Source organism: Acromyrmex echinatior, chromosome 4 (genome assembly GCF_024713525.1).
Source record: "Acromyrmex echinatior isolate Ae372 chromosome 4, ASM2471352v2, whole genome shotgun sequence".
Taxonomy (NCBI): Eukaryota; Metazoa; Arthropoda; class Insecta; order Hymenoptera; family Formicidae; genus Acromyrmex; species Acromyrmex echinatior.
The window spans coordinates 779,351-797,118 of NC_141855.1; the positions used below are offsets into that span (position 1 = coordinate 779,351).

Below are 17,768 nucleotides of genomic sequence, written 5' to 3' on the forward strand. Positions count from 1 at the left end.
TGAATCCTTACTGCGTTTAACTTTTGATTTTACGAAAACATTTAAAACAGTCATCTCCTAACTTCTGGCAGTATAACATAAGTATAGCATAACTGAATCAAGAGATATAGAATGCTCTGCTATCTCTTTATTACTGCTGTCTTTTTCTTTAAAAATGTAAAACTTTAAGTATAACTTGTTGAAGAGAATTTTTCCTCACTTTTTCCTCTTGCCACTTTACCCAAGCAGAACAACAAGTCATTATGATATCAAAATGACTCTAAAATGATCACTAAAAGTCATTTTTCAATCATTTCCAATTCATTTTAATGTCATTTTGACGTTATCGCGATTTGTTCTGTTTGAGTAATATTTCATCTTGAAATTTATATCATTGTTTTCTTGTTTCATAATTACTTATTAAATTAGCTTGCTAATAAAAGCAATTGATTGATATACAATAATAATTAATGTACCATTATGATAATTATGTAACAACATGTTATTATGCTTCGCTATACCAAAAAAGTACTATAAGAGTAATTTCCTATTCCGGGCAAGAGAGAATAGGCGCTATAAACCATGCGCTAATATTTCTATATTATTTAAAAGAGATCTATTTGTCTTAAAGGTTAAAAATTTTCAAGATGACGTAGAGTTCTCTCGCCAAGGATTCAACTCAATTTATGTAATTTTATTTATATATTTTATTATTGCCACGGCTGGGCAAAATACATCATCAAAGTATTTGAAATACAAAATACAAAATACTTTCAAAATTTTTATTTTAAATATAAAATACTTTTTTAAAATACAAAATACAAAATAGTTCAAAACTTTTTGTTTTAAATACAAAATACTTTTTTTGAGTATTTCAATTACAAAATGTTTTTTTTAATACAAAATACAAAATATTTTCAAACTTTTTATTATAAATACAAATTACTTTTTAGTGTAATATACTTCCAAATTTTTTTTTTTGCGTATCTGACACTTTTCCGATCACTGCGGCATTAACGTTTTTCTCTGCCTTACCCTACGTCACGACATCTACGCAATTATATCTCGTTTTCTGCTATAACACTAACGTTTCCGAATGCAGCCAGTAGCATCTTTTTAAATACAAAATACATTGAAATTGTATTTGAACAATTGTACAATTTGTATTATAACTACAAGTATTTGAAATGTGCCCAGCCTAATTATTAGTTGAAGATGATTCAACATATAAATCGAAACGTCCTAATAAATCGAAGATTTACACATACAAAAATTGCACAACACTCACAGCACTTCACTCTCATTAGTCCATTTATTTCTTCACCTTTTTCACGTTTTATTTTCACATTTTCGAGAGCGCGTATAATTTTAAATAGTTACTTAAAGTTATCTTTGTTTGAATTGTTTGTTATTAAAAATTTATTACGAAGCAAACAATTTTGACCATTATTTGATTTATTATAATAACAAGACGTACGTTTTGATTAATTTTTTAATTATCTTTAACGAGGAAATTAAAAAGGTTGCAATATATTTCCATTAAAATGTATTATCAGTTACAATTCCCAAGTTACACAACGTCATCTTCCATAGAAAAGAAATATTTCATATCAGTTAAAAAGCTAGATGGTTTTAAACAAATTGAGTGTCTTAAATATATCCACTCATTATGTCATAAGACATAAAACATTCAAAAGGGATAAATAACGTTAGACAATTAATTTATCTACGGAAACAGTAATGGATGTGTAAACCTATGTATCAACGTACACATCTATTACTATTTTCGCAGGTGAATTAAATGTGCTAACATTTCCTTTTTGAATGTTTTATATCTTATGATACGACGATGTACATTTCTATCTTACGACACTGTGAACTCAATTTGTTTCAGACTATCCAACTTTTTTTGATATAGGATATTTCTCTTCTATAAGAGATGATATTGTTTATCTTGGAGACTATAATACAAACTATAAAAGTAAATAATGGCTTAATTAATTCGTATAAACAATAACCGAAAAAGGAACATACAGCCAAACGCAAGTTGTTCATAGCGAAATCATTTAAAATCTTTGTTAACAATTAAAATTTATAAACGTTTCGGCCGATATTCGACCTTCTTCAGTATGTTATAATTGTACAATATTAAAAATAATGTCAGGTAAATTAAAGATTAAGAGAAGTTAAATTTAACGTTAATAACGTAGTCATAATAGATTTCGTCATAATAGATATTGAGTTAAAATACTATGTGTTATATGTATGAAACAACATGTTAATTTGTATTGTAAATAGGTGATTATTTTATTATTCTTAATTATGTAGGTCTACTCTCATTTCATTGTTGCTCCTTGTGTAATCACAAAATTTTCTGGTTCTAATTTTGATTTCGAAAATTACATTATTATATAAAAAGTAATTATTTAGTAATTATTTTAAACAGTCATACAGTATATAACTTTTATTACATACCTGTGCTAGTATGCAATGAAAATTACAGATATTTCCAATATGCGAACTTATTTTTCAGATTTTTACTTAAAGAATCTTTTTAATTAGTTTCTTATTTAATCGAACTTATATGATTATCTGTGTCCCGTTTCTTATTCTTTTATACTTATATTAGGTTGGCAGAAAAGATGAGGAGAATTTTAATGGAGTGGGATGATTGTTTTAAGTGAGATTAGTTTTAAGTTTGTTTGTTTAATCCTAATTTTTGTTTTTTTTTATGTGTATCATCTTGGAAATTGTTCTTTTATAAAATGAAGATTCTGAATCTAAACATTGTTTAATATTGTACAATTATAACACACTGAAGAAGATCGAAACGTTTATGAATTTTAATTGTTAACAAAGATTTTAAATATAGATTTCGCTACGAACAATTTGCTGTTTGACTCTTTTTTTGTTTACTGATAATACAAGTAAGATAATACAAGTTTTATAATAGAAGTATGTACTGCGATCTTTTTCCTCGTTGAAGATAATTAAATAATTTATCAAAATGTATGTCTTATTATTGAAATAATATATGATCAAAATTGCTTGTGTCATAATAAATTTTTAATCTAAGATAAAAAGATCTTTATTTTGAAATATTAGCGCAGAGTATTTGTTCTTCTTGCCCGTATTTTTTTATTGATTTTTAATTGTAGGAAAACTTAATCATATTTTGTTTCAAAATTTCTTAATTGATGGATTGAATATGTCAGTAATATGTCATCGTTATCTCGTTCGACAGATTGAAATTTTTTATACTGTCAGATTATTTTATTGGGACAAGAGAACATAAAATTTATCATAAGCCACTAATAATATCATAACATAAGATCGTATTATAAGAACATGTATTGAATTTTTCAATTTATGCTTACAGAATGTCTTGCATTATAAATCAAAGTGCTTTTGACATAAATGAGTAACATTTGACATAGAGCTTCTATTGTAAATATCTAAGTATTAATTTTGTATGTATATATAACTTAATACCTTTTTATTCAACATTTGAGGCAATTTTTATAAAAAAGTATTAAGCGTTTTATTTAAAAGGTAACCTTGAAAATGTAAAAAACGTAAAAGAAGAAATTATTGTATTATATTTACTTTTATATTATGTAACTTTTGTTTATTTATTAATATTTGCTGTACAATGAATAATTTGCGAGTAATTTCTGTTATCTTTAGTGAATCATGTTATATTATATATAAAATTTACTAATCTATTAAAATATTACTGTTTACATTTGTTTCGCAATACTTCGATATTTCAATGTATTAAAAAGCCAGTTTTATTTTTAAGAGGAATAGCAGAAGGAATAGCAAGTCGAAAATCGACTGAGAACTGCAAATCTTGTCGAGTCTTGAAATTTTAATAGTTTTATATTTAAATATTGAGATTAAAATGATAAGCATATTATAATGTTGATTTCAATGTATTAAAAAGCAGTATTAAAAATAATTGGCTTTTTAATACATTGAAATATCAAAGTATTGCGAAGCAAATGTTAATGATATGAAATGTTATTTTGCAAAATGTTAATTTGCTTCGCAATACTTCATTTTTCTTTCAGTGAAAAACTAATTATGTCAATAAGTTTAAACATTACGTTACGATATGTGCTTATCATTTTAACCTCAATATTGAAAAACAAAACTATTAAAATACAAATTTTGTAAGTAATTATTTATGAAATTTGTGATGACAAAATATATATTCCTAATGTGAAATATATCTTATTTTTGCTAAATACAATATATCTCATTAATTGCAAGAAAATAAAATAGATAGCTTACTTACTAGAAATAAAATTTTATTTTATTTTATTTGAATAAATATTTATTTGAGTGAAATAAATAAATATATTTCTCACAAATATATATTTTTAGGCATTTTTTTTCAGTGTATATTCACAAAATTTATCTAATCTTTTTCGAAAAAAAATTAATATATTCTTTAACGTGAATTCTTTTGACATTATAAAATTAATAAAATGAAACTTACATATCAGTAATAAAAAGAAATTGATAAGAATAAAAATAACAGTAAACATTCAAAACGTGTAAACAGCAAATAAAATAAGTAGATCTTAAATACATATACTATTAGAACTTACTTAATATTTACTTTACAAAATTCAATTTATTTCTGACTTATTTAATAGTGAAAATTACTTATTTTGAGTATTAAAAATGAAAAACAGCTTTTAATGAAAATAAGCATTTATTCACTACCTTCCAGTACTGTAATAAATTTTTATAAAGGTTTGTCAAGCATTTAGATAGATCTACCTGCAATTTCACGATTCATTATTAAAATCTGAATAGATTTTATTCTGAATAGATCTATCTGTTTTGCATTACACTATAATTTTTAATTTGTTTAAAAAAATGGTATTAAAGAAATTATAAAAAATATAAAATTTACAAGAGCAATGTAGTTACAAAAATTGTGTTCAGCACTTGGTCAGAATGCGATTGGTAAAGTATTAAGGATAAGCTAATAAGTGATAAAAACTATTTTTTAAGGTCAACATACACACACACGCGCGCGCACGCACACACACACACACACGCACGCACAGAGTAGTAAAAATACAAAGTTTATACGATGATTACAACGGAAAAAATTCTAAAAACTCGATAAAATTATTTATGAACAAATTTTTTAATTGCATTTATTATTACAATATACGATTTATATTAATAAGGGAGAAGAAAGCCATTTTCGCTTAAAGCGGATCTTAATGTTTAATAATATTCATATGTGAATATACATTGATATGATTATCAATGATTGATATTATTGATTTATTAATAATTATTATTAATATTAATAAATAATTTATTAGGACTGTATAATGTGAATACACATTGAGTAAAAAGCTATTGTCTATATACCAATCGACGATCTTGAGTGCTTTAAATTTTATGTGTTAAAAAAAGGGATATATATAATAAATTTACATAAAATTATTTAAAACACTCAAGATTCAGTTTCGACCAGTATAAGCATTGCTTCTTATTTAATGATTATTTATCAATGATGTAAATCAATTGTCATATATCACTAATTTTAAAAAAAGTTAGATGGATATTTTTTCTTTATTTACAAAATATGTTTAAAGCATTTTTACAAACGCGTGAACATGACGAGCGCATTATTTCAAAAATATTTATGTTAAGATTAATCAAACAGAAATGCAAAAGAAAATTATACTAGTGAAACAAATTTCAAGAAACATATTGATAAAATGATTTGTGAACAAATTTTTCTGCATTTATTATTTGCAACTTATTCTAATTAGTTTAGGAACAATTGTTCTTTTTTATTCAGAAACGCTCATGAAATTTAAAAATATACATATTATGACTCATTTCTATATTTTGTTTTAATTTTTTTGCCTTTTGTGTACGTATATATCTTTTCAAAAGTTATAAAAAAGTTATAAGTTGATATAAAGGATTAGAAAAATTTTTATACACAACCAATTGAAAATAAACATGCATAACGGTCAAAGTTGAATCTTTAATGCTTAAATAATTTAATGTGAATTTGTATATACAATGTTGTATAAATAATTTTTTCGCTATTTCAAAAAAATCGAATATATTAATAAAGTATAAGCTTTTGTATATTATATCTTTTTTTAGTTGTGTGTGTGTGTGTGTGTGTGTGTGTAGCAAAAGAGTAAAATTGATATGGGTACGAACTCGTAATCTTTCATTCAATCTCTTTCTTCTCTTTACGTGCTGGGAAAGAAGAAATTGTCTGGTAAAATGGAACATCTTAGATATAGCCCGCTTCTCTCTACTTTGATACTTAATGGATCACGTTATATACGTTGAGCCAAAAAGTTTTTAGGGTATCAAAGACGAAAAATCTGATTGCATAAAAAGCTCGAATTTTTGTATGAATTCTGTGTTTTTGTATCTAAACATTAGCATGTTTTCATTGTCGCAATATTTAACTTTTATTAAAAAAAGAAGAAAGATCAATACAAGTAGCTTGTCAAAAATCATCATGATTGTTGAAAATTTATCGTAAATTTGTGTGAATATGAATCAACTGACAAGAACATATCGTCACACTACAAATATATCGCAGTTTCTTAGTCGATTTACAATACTTTGTGGAATTGCATTTCAGCTGTACACATGGAGAAGGATAGTGCTTTTAGAGTGACATTTCGCCGCGCCATGTACAGGTTTGGTCTCATCGTGAAAAGGCTAATATTGACGAGAAAATAGGTCATTCTACGTGGTGTTTGCGAAAGGAATATTTATAGTATTTTGCGAAAACTAAATAAAAGTAAACGAAATATAAATAAATCAACTACAAATAATATATGTATCTCTCCGTTAAAACTTTCCGCGTGTTAAGGAAAAAAAGAAATAAAAACGAACAACGTGCAACGTGACCGTTGAAAAGTGCATATTTACGTACATTAATGTGTTTGACAAACGCATCATACTATAAAGATAACCATTCCGTTTTAATGTTATAACATTTTGTTATTATTTTTGTGAATGTATTGAGAAAAGCACATGATATCTGATTGACCGTTGTATTGAGATATTTATGTCAGGATTTAATTAAGGCGCAATGCACAAACCATGTACAGATTTTTTATTTCGGAATTTTGCAATGGATGGATAATGTCGAGTGCAACCATATAAACTTTGCGACGGTTTCTATATGGGTAGGTAAACGTTGTGAAAATCCGACAACATCGAAGCAAATATCGATCTCTGCGTTAAAATGTTATTCGCCAAAACGGACGCGGTTCTAAATCCGACTTAATTCTCAATAAAAAGCGAAAATCCATAATCACTCGAAAGCAAATATAAATTCGGTCTGAATGCTGCGCACATGAAAATAGATCGGAGGACAGTATTTAGCTAATATCCATTCTTTTTTTAAATATCTTAGAAGTGTCTTACAAAATTATGTGTTTTTGTGAAATAAAATAAAATTCTCGGCGAATATATTTAACAGTGTCTGAGGTACACTGTGTCGTCTTTTCCAGACATGAGAACTATAACGCGAATACTAATTAACTTCTTCCTTGGTTCCTGATTTATTAGCGTTGAATTTAGACAGCTAAGCTAGCACTCGCTGTCTTCGAACGAACGCGATGAATAGATATACGCTCGCGCGTAAGATTATTTCGAGAGCGTTATCGATCCTTTATAGCCAGCAGCGTCAACGTAGCGCGATGTATCAATATCGGCGAAACAGGTACTGGAACTTTCACGCGAGCACTATGAAGATATTAATAAAGTTTCGCGAAGTTGTTCGATTCAGCTCCAAGTATTTAGAATCCAAGATATTTGAAGTCGATCCGCGGCTTACATCATCTCTCGAATTGTTAAATATATCTATATGATTGCATAGCGCAAATCTCGCGAATTGGCTACCCCTAGACAAATCCTTTTTATCTTTCTCCGGATCAGTCATTTCGTGCACAATGTGTACAATTATTCTTTCTCTGTGCACAAACGGTTGTCTGATTGCATGACCCGCGAACCGGGATCGCTTCTTTTTGGGGGAAAAATATTTCGATATCAAACTTTTCCCTTCGGCGTTTCCTAGAAACTTGTTTCCGTCAAAACTTGCGAAGTACATCACCAGCTGATGCAACGAAACTAGAGAGGAGTTTAGTTGCGTTAACTTAACTGAATCCATGAAGAGAGATTTATTGAAAAAAGTAAGAAAGAAGAAGAAAACGAAGAATGAAGTAGAATTTTGAAGTAAAAATATAAGATAGAACATAAATGAAACAAGAATATTGGGAGAGATATAATTCAATAAGTTATCAAAATAAGAGAGAGAGAAGGAATTTCTTAACATTTTTATTATATTTTTTTTATACACGACCATCTTTCAGTACTTGTAAAAAAATTCTTTTAATTCTTATACGTGTATTTCTAATATATTTAATGCATATATTTAAAGCATATTTTATTTTTATTTTTATTACACTTAATTATTTAAGATCTTGATAAATATACTATATATATATATATATATATATATATATATATATATACTATGATGAAGTATACATAATATAAATAATATTCTCTAATATTCTAAAATACTACAGTATAATGAATATTTATATTGTTAATTCTTCTCTACATAATCTATAAACAAAATAAAATACTTCATAAATGAATAAAAAACAAAACTATCTACTTGAAATCTTAAAATATTTCTAGCATGAAATTAAAAAATTAATATAGTTTAATACAAGAGAAATCAAAATCTTTAGTGATTTAATAATAGACGCTTTATAACAGATTATGTTACAACAGGATTGATGAACAGGAAGGATTTTATGACGGACACGCACTTAATTGCGTTTGGTTTGTCATCTTCATACCCTTAGGGAGCTCGTAATATTAGTTTGGAGCTGTAGGGAATCTACTAACATTTATCACCTTCAGTTTCTGATAACTTGTCACTGAGGAAAGCAGAAAGTCATAAATGCGCTTATAACTAATTTCTCAAGAGAAAAATAAAAATATATTGAGACAACATCATATATCGGTTTGCGTATATATTTAACACGTGCAAGTTTTTTTTATTGTATTATGTATTAACATGACGAATTGTATCGCAAAAGATTTTGCGATTTTTGCAATTATCTTGATCTTATTATTATTACATTTTCTCGGTATGTACATTGAAACTACAAAGCATTTATATTATTTATATATGCATTTACATTACATATTTAAATATAATTAATGTTATAATATTATAATAAATAAATCAAATATCTGCACATATTATCAATAATACTGATGCTTCATAACAAATATACAAAGCAATTTACACAAATTTAAAATTATTTACATTTTTAATATCTTGACACAATATCATATACAATTTCACACTTGAATTTCGCTTATTTTTATGTTTTTTTATATTGATTAATATTTTATTGATTGTGATATATAGTGTCTCGATAAGTGTCTCGAAAGTTTTTGTCAATCGCTTTTGTATAGATAGAGTGAACTAAACTGAATCGAAAAATCCTCTACTATTTTGCAATTTTCGCAATAGTTAACAAGATATTAATTAAAAAATTATTCAAGACCAATATTTGACAATTTTTAGTAATTCTATCTACACAACTCCACTTTACCTACACAAGAGCGATTGACAAAAACTTTCGGGACACCTTGTATATATACAATATATATGTATATCTTCTATATGTATTATCTTTTTATTTTCTTCTCCTTTTTTATGTTATGCAAACAGAAATTTTATTAATTTTATTTATAGATGGCAATGATTTTTTTAAAAATAATGTCAGGCATCAAACACTAGAGAAAAAAATCTAGAAATAATATTTTTCAAATGGAGTTATTTTATAAATTATATATCATTTTGATACTTTTACAGTAAAACCCGACTTTGAAGGATATCTTTTTAGAGAGTATATTTTAGAAATTTTTGAGAATCTTAAAATATCTATGAAATACACTTAATGAAATATTGTGAAATTGAATTTGTAACGTATGTCATTTCATTTATTAATCCTACGGAATTAAATCATATTTTCCCGAAAGGAGAGTCATATCCTCATATTTGTCGTTAATGTACATACTCCCTTCCGTTAATTGTTAATCTTGTTAATTAAAATGACCGCACCGTCCGGAATGATTAATGGGTCAAAGGTAGAACTAGGTATGCTGATTTCGAGGCGCAAAATAGCATATACCCGTGCATAGACAGTCCCTAGCGAAAATGTTATCTCCCAACGAGATCGCATTTCAGAAAACAACAGCCGCTAATGGCGTTTCGTTATCTTCTTATTATCGTAAAATGTGCTCTCGGATCGTCGTTTGCATTGTATTCATATAGAATTGCGTTGGATTTTCATTTCTTTTCTTTCTTTTTTTTTCTTTCCCTTTTTTTGTTTATGCGATCGCAGGTCGCAGGTGCGGTGCGTTGGACAAGCCTCGCATTCCGCTTTTATTCGGGAATTAAACGTCGGGTTCCTTTTTTAACGAGCGCTTTGCTATTCTAATTTCACGTATAAATCTCATTGCGCCAGAAAGCTATGTTAAAGGCTACCGAGTATGTGGGTGTACGCGTTGATTGTATGTACCTACACATCTAAGATATATATATTCTTTATGTGTATATATATGTACACACACACACACACACACACACACACACACACACACACACACACACACACACATATATATCTTTTTAAAGCTTGGAGAACTTGGGGGAAGATAAATGTGATGTAATGACGGCGCCCGTCGGAAAGGAAGATGCAAGAAAAAGGTGATGGGCGCGAATAAGGGCAGACATCGATACCTTTCACTCTGCGAATATCCGGCGGGTTTGTAGGCGAGTCTTCCGTCGATCGATACCCTCATCACGAAATAATGAGCGACCACATAAGCCGGCAAATAATCGCTGTGCGCGTAATTTCTTCTTTCGGTATCTCTTTTTTCTTCTCTCTCTCTCTCTCTCTCTCTCTCTCTCTCTCTCTCTCTTCGAATAAACATTGCATATAATAGTTTTTTTTGTTTAATTGAATTTAAATTATTCAATTTAATATGTTTTCCTGGTAATAGTTAGAATAGATCTATATTTAAAAATAAGATATATATTTTTTACGTGTCGCTGACAAGAAGTATTTCAAGTTCAACAATAATGTAAGTAGCATATAAAAACAATGCATATATTGCTGATAAATAATAATATCGGTTTTATCATCACAATTTCAAAATATTCTACCTATCTATTTTTATCACACCACTCGATTATTGATTTGGGTCAATTTTGAAATATCATCAATCCGCAATTTAACGAAATAATAAAAAACAATTGTATACCTATGTAAAATTGCATTGACATTATCAGTAACTTCTGTGAAAATGACAAACAATCTAACTGAAATGAAATCGTGTTTCTAGTACTGTAATCCAATAAGGAAATAAATGAAATGGGATGAATGAATTTAATAATTCATTTCAACGTACGTGAATTTCATTGCTAATGATCAATTACTGAGAAATGGAACATAAATTGTTTCCAGGAAATGGGAAATGTCTAATACGTGTCGAATTACTCAAATACAATTATAAATATTACTACTATTTCAAAGAATATTTAAAAGGTGCTATAACCGTTCAATCATTACTAGCTATAATTATCTAAATTTTTTTAAATAAAACCGGATTGCGCAGATTTTTTTTCTGCAAATTAGATTTGTTGAAACACTGTGGCGATATTTTTGATAGTTTTCAGAATGTCGGAACAGAGGAAGAAAAAGTAAGAAGAATCGCAACGCTATCGCAAGCTTAAACGAAGCTGCGGAATGAAAATAATTTCAACAACCAGAATAGCTTTACTAGTTCAAATTGCTTCCACTACGCGTGGTCACGTAATTTGGATATATTCGAGGGCAAATTGATTTCCCTCGAAGGCGATATGCGTTGTTACCAGAACAAGAGCTTTGGAGTTTGGATATACTCGGCGGAATTGCATCGATTCGTGTATTCTAATATTCCGTTGTTGTCGCAAGCAAGTTGCTCACCTCATTATTCACCCACGTTGCATCGCGATGCATTTGTATGTACGAGAAACGCTATTCCGCTTTTACGCCATTTGCAACGAATTACGGTGTAATACTCGAGAAAACACTTGCATCGCTCAGACTCTCTTGCGTGCGACCATGCCATTTCTCGCGGTCGCATCTTCATAATGTACTTTTCCCCGCAATTCTTTACAACGACCGGAGTTTAATCGCTGCCCTACCGACACAATCATTTGTTGGTGTAATTTCTCTTTTACGTACGTATACATAGTATTTCTAAAGTAACTCATTGATAAGCATTATTTCCTTCCGAGGAATATATTATTCCTCGTAATCTGAAATGTATTACAATATTCACAAAGATAGATAGAAAGATAGGGTACAGTGTTTTAATTTAATTAAACATTTAAATAGAGTTGCGATAAAGGTATGAATGGTAAGATCATATTATAGATAGATCATATTATAGAAACTAGTAGAGCTTTCAAACAAGAGATACACAATGTGACACAGTTTCACAGTTATCACAGTTTTATTTTTGTTTGATGGATAAACAACAATAAGGATGTAATGATTTACTGTTACATTTTTGTTATCTGTATCTCTTCTTGGAAAGTATTCCTCTTATATATATATATATACACACACATATATGCTGAAGAGAATACATTTTTAATTCTAATATTTACAATTAAAGCGCACAAAAAGTATGTATGGATACATAAATTTAAAATAACACTCATTAAATTGCACAACAATAATAACAATAAAAATTAGAATAACCAAATAATTGATCAAATAAGATGTTAGAAAATGTAATAATGTATTTTAGTTTAAATATTCAAAAAAATATGAGTTCGATATCTCTATCTATTTTTTCTATCTTTATGCACATCTTTACAAATTGTATTACATATGCCCATTTGAGAATCGCGTCATTCTATTTGTGGAAACTAAAGATCAGAGATCGCGTGCTTCGGATAAGTAGAAATGTAATTACACAGATTAGTTCGTTTCTTGCATACACTCCGGATATTTACTAGTACCTTATTAGCTAATTAAGTCGGAAAAGAGCGCGAAGAGAGCATTAAAATGCCAGAAGGCTTTACGCGAATTAAAGTACATTTTTCCCAAAGATAAGTTTAACTAGGCGGCGTTTCGTAGAAGTGAACTGAAGTTCAATTTGCATTTTGTTTTATTTGCGAACTATTAAACCGTGGATTCGCAGAGAGGAATAATCCCGTCTCTCTATCCGCTTAATGGGTGGACTGTCGACTCTTGATTCTTGATGCGACGCCGTTGGCGCAATTTTTACAAACTACTCTGCATCGAGAAATTTTAAATTAGCTTGTTGTTTCGCCGGGAAGTTTGAACGAGCTTTGACAAGAAGCGAACATAACTTTGTGGATGATTACACAGTTAGCGTCAAGAGATGTATATAGATATATAGTTTCTTCTTTCGTCTCTCTTCACCTTTCTTTTAAACAACAATGCGCTACGTCAATTATATAACACATATGAATTCTCTCTTTATTAAGGCACTGATAAAAAAGCGTTTGGTTTTTTTGTGTATTATAATCGTACGATAAAATAATTAAGGTTAGGAGTTCTATTTTATTATAGGAGTTCTTTTTTGTTATTATTACTGCTAAAATGCTAATAATAATAATCTTATATGTATAATCCTTAAACATGAAAAACATTTTAGTATAAATTATAATAATTTTAAATACTAATATAGTAAAATATCAAGAATAATGAATAAAATTAACATTTTTATTCATCAATAAATAAAATCGCAATTATAGCGAATATATCTATTTTCATTTATATTATTTATTTATTTATATTTATTTTGTAATAACAACATATGTTAAGAAAAACCTAAAGATTTTCAAGCAGTGTGTGTGTGACTATTATTAATAGCACAATTGACTTATTTATTATTGCATTTATATTTGCATTGTTAAAAAACTGTAAATATATAATATAATTATATTGTCTCAAAAAATGATTATAAGTCATAATTAAATTATGGTAATTTTTTCTCAGTGCATGTTTTGAATTTATCTTTTTATCTGTCTGTATATATGAAACAATAAGATCACAACATGTATACTTCATTATAATACTATAGAGCGTACTGTTAATTATTTATGTTAATATTCTCTGTTCTAAAAAGAAATTTATGGAATTTTAATTAATCTTAATATGAAAAATGACGTAGTAAAATGACTAACCGTGCAATAAAATTCCATTAATCTTATTAGCAGACGTGCCGTTAAAGTTCGGTAATTAAAAATCGATAAATTCCGATGTTCATTTCTCAATATCGCAACATTATGCATCTTATTTAATATTTCAACAATTTCTGTTGCAGTGATGGCACATAAATACTGCGAGCTGAATGGCACGTGGTTCCGTCATCCTGAATCAAATCAAATATGGAGCAACTACACAACTTGTGTGAATCTACAGGATCTGAGCGTGAGCTATTTCTTAATGTATTTACCTCCGTTCGTATATAAATTAAACTGGTTATTAAAGTTGTCTCTTGTCTCATCAAAGAGATGCAACATTTGAGAACATTACAGCAATCGCGTAAAAGAAATCGCAAATCGCGATCTTCGAAGATATTTGAAAAATTTGATGGTTAAAATCATTTGACGGGAGAAGGAGGGGCTTATCCCTTTGGGAAATAACATACAAGTTCTCACACGCGAGTCCCAGTTACATTCTCTCAGTCTCGTTGCGAGACATCGCCGTTCCGACACGGATTTGATTTCGCGTTATTTTGCCTGAAGGTTCACGATCAGCCAGTATATTCTCCAAGAGCTAATATCGTTTGAACGAACAGGACGCGTTTGTTGAAATATTTGAAAGACACGCACGCTGCATCCGACAGAGAGGGTATTACTTATTTTGCATCGCAATGTTGCACAGAGGAACAATTTCAGCGATCACGCGACCTCGCAATCTACCTTGCAACGGGCGATATGGCGCCTGTTACATTATTCGTTTGAGTATCAACTGATATTTTGGTTATTTCGAATAATGACATTACGGCGAGAGTGAAAGAAAGAGAGAGAGAGAGAGAGAGAGAGAGAGAAGTAAAAAAAAAAGTTTCTCGCGATTTATTTTTGAAGAATTGATTTCTCGTCTCTGCAACTGTCATGACTCGGTGAAACGAGATTTATGATGCGCGCACCGGAAATTTCAGTAAAAAGAGAACGCGAAGCATAGAAATGAAACAAGCAATGAAATTGTTCTGAATTTTCCAACTTCTATCAATACGTAAATCCTTTTAAACGTTATCCTTTTAACGTCCATTATCTGCCGAAGTATTTCCGATGTACCGAAATCCTTTAAATGGTAAAGCGATTTATCCGTCGAGATAGATAAATTTTATAATCGCGACCTGCGTGTCACTCTGGTTACGCTCTTCAGAGAGATTTTTTTGACACCGTTTTTTTTTATTAGATTAATGTTGGAAGGCAACGCCTTCTGCCTTTGACGCATACGAGACAGTACGATAATATGAAGCGTTTCCCGTTTCCCATTTGCGAGAAGTCGCTTTAATGTAACACCATCCGTGTCAACCCTTCTCACGTACTTGATGAGCCGCGCTCTATTCATTAGGACCAGCTTCATTTTGGTACCGATACATATAACGTAATCATCCTTTAGATGTGGCCCGTCATAACCGCGCTTGAAGCGTCGAAGCCGCTTTCTCTCTCGGTGTATCCATCACGAATATCCATCGTGAAGGTATTTCACACTTCTAACACGCATTGACGTGTCAATGTCGGTACCTGCGTCTTTTTTGCCGCGACGCTGCTAAAATTGCGAACATAATGCCACGAAACTCGTTTTTAAATTGAGTTCTTACAGCACCTTTTGTTATCGTAAGATGAGAACGAAAACAAATTTGAGTAATAATTTTTGTGGAACGATGGCTGTGAAAAGTTTGAAAAAAGTGAAAAATAGTTTAATGATTTTTATTCTTCAATTTTCTATTCTAGTATATAGTCAGATGAAAATTAATTTCACACTTATAGATATCTCCTTTGTATAATTATAGATATAATTTAGAAGCGATTATTCATTACACCAATTCGCACGGTTATATTCATTCGTACAATGTAAGAGAATTGTTGTAGGAAACACAATAGTGGAAGATACTCTGCAGTATTTCATGAACAGTGATAAGACGCGCACTTATTTTTCGGGTTCAGAGAACGAGGCCAGATAGCTTAGCGGAAAGCTCAGGAGGATATATTTTTGCATGTACCAGCTACTTTTGCAGCTACCTCATTCTTGTCCAGCTATGTAATCTGCCTGAATAATTTCTATTTGAGTAATCTTCTTGTTTACTTAATCCTTCTAGTCTCGACGGCTATTCTGTGAAACACGAAATTGCAAACGGATTCATTAGACTCTGCTAATGATACACCGTTGTAACCGAGTTACTCTTTGTGCGCACCCTTTCTCTCTCTTTTCTCTCCCTTTTTCCCTTTTTTTTTTATGTTTTGCAAATTACATAGTGATATATTTGCCTCTCGCAGAAATGGCGGTCTATTACAGAGTTTTTAATTCACACGTGTCTGACGTGAACTGAATTCTCCTCGCGTATGTGGCGTTACATGTTTAAATGAAACCGATTCTTTGCGCTCGTAGTGTTGCAACGGTGCGACAAAAGCTTTTGTATTCATCCCTATACGCGATGAACGTTTACGCATCATCATTGATTCGCGTTTCTAACATCTGCAACATCTGGACTTTAAGATAAATATTATCGTGAAACTAGAAAATGGCTTATGCAAATAAATACACTTAAAATGCATTGGACGTAATTGTATACTCGTAATTTCGTTCTCCGAAAGCATGTAAATTGATTGAAATTCTCATTGTTAGTATCAATCCGTTCGCTTTTATTTGACAATCATTTTAAAAGGGAATTATTTGCAGCATTTATTAAAAGCATTGTTTATGAAATTGCATAGAACACGCTGTAATTGAAAATACAGTGTAACAAAGAATGTATTTACTTACGTTCTTTATACCGTTTAGCAATATGCGACTTTTATGTTCCAAAAGAAAAAATAGGTTCTGCGAAAGAATTCACATAAAGTTCCACAATAATTTATGTGACAGGCGTTTATTACACGTACTTTTATCAAGAAGAAACTGAAAATGAATAGTAGTTGCACAACTTAGTTATACAGTGCTATAAAATGTGCTATGTGCAATTTGCTATGTCACGTGATATTTGCGTGACATTGATTATTTCTTGGATAGAGATTACGTTTTTATTATAGTTTGCAATTTACGTAGCAGTTAATATTTATATGATAGATGTTTGTCGCACTTCTAGTAAAGACAAGAGAGAACTAAAAATAAAGGAGCTGTTTGATTATATAAAATTTACAACAAACTGTTACGTATTGCATGACATTGCACTGTATCGTACTAGAATCTGTTGCCTTGTTAAGTAAACGCCGTTTGCAATAACTTGTGTTTAAATGATAAACAAGATTTCGCTATCTATTCGTAGCTCTGAAATTTAATTCTTGAAAATTCTGAACTTCCTTTTATATTCTGCGCATGGAAAACAAGTAGTCCGAAACTTTTTCTTAAACTTCCAGTTCGAAATTATTACAGAGATAATTACAGAAATTAACTAATGACAGGCAAGTATAAGAGAAAATTAAA

At 29.6% G+C, this 17,768-nt stretch overlaps 2 protein-coding genes across 11 annotated transcripts in view; one reads left to right on the forward strand and one right to left on the reverse strand.

Moving 5' to 3' along the window:
• Positions 1-17,279, reverse strand: part of LOC105147525 (juvenile hormone esterase) — a 35,516-nt gene extending 18,237 nt beyond the window's left edge. Inside the window, exon 1 of the mRNA XM_011058596.2 lies at positions 17,109-17,279. The gene's annotated coding sequence lies outside the window, so the exon portion shown is untranslated. The remainder of the gene's footprint in view (positions 1-17,108) is intronic.
• Dh31-R (Diuretic hormone 31 Receptor) overlaps positions 1-17,768 on the forward strand; it is a 116,567-nt gene that overhangs the window by 80,057 nt on the left and 18,742 nt on the right. For all 10 annotated transcript variants that reach the window (XR_015545001.1, XM_011058599.2, XM_011058603.2 and 7 more), the window contains one exon: positions 14,437-14,543. Coding sequence is in view for 9 of the 10 variants with exons in the window: in XM_011058599.2 (XP_011056901.1) it covers positions 14,437-14,543 (107 nt within the window). In the remaining variant the exon portion in view is untranslated. The remainder of the gene's footprint in view (positions 1-14,436; positions 14,544-17,768) is intronic.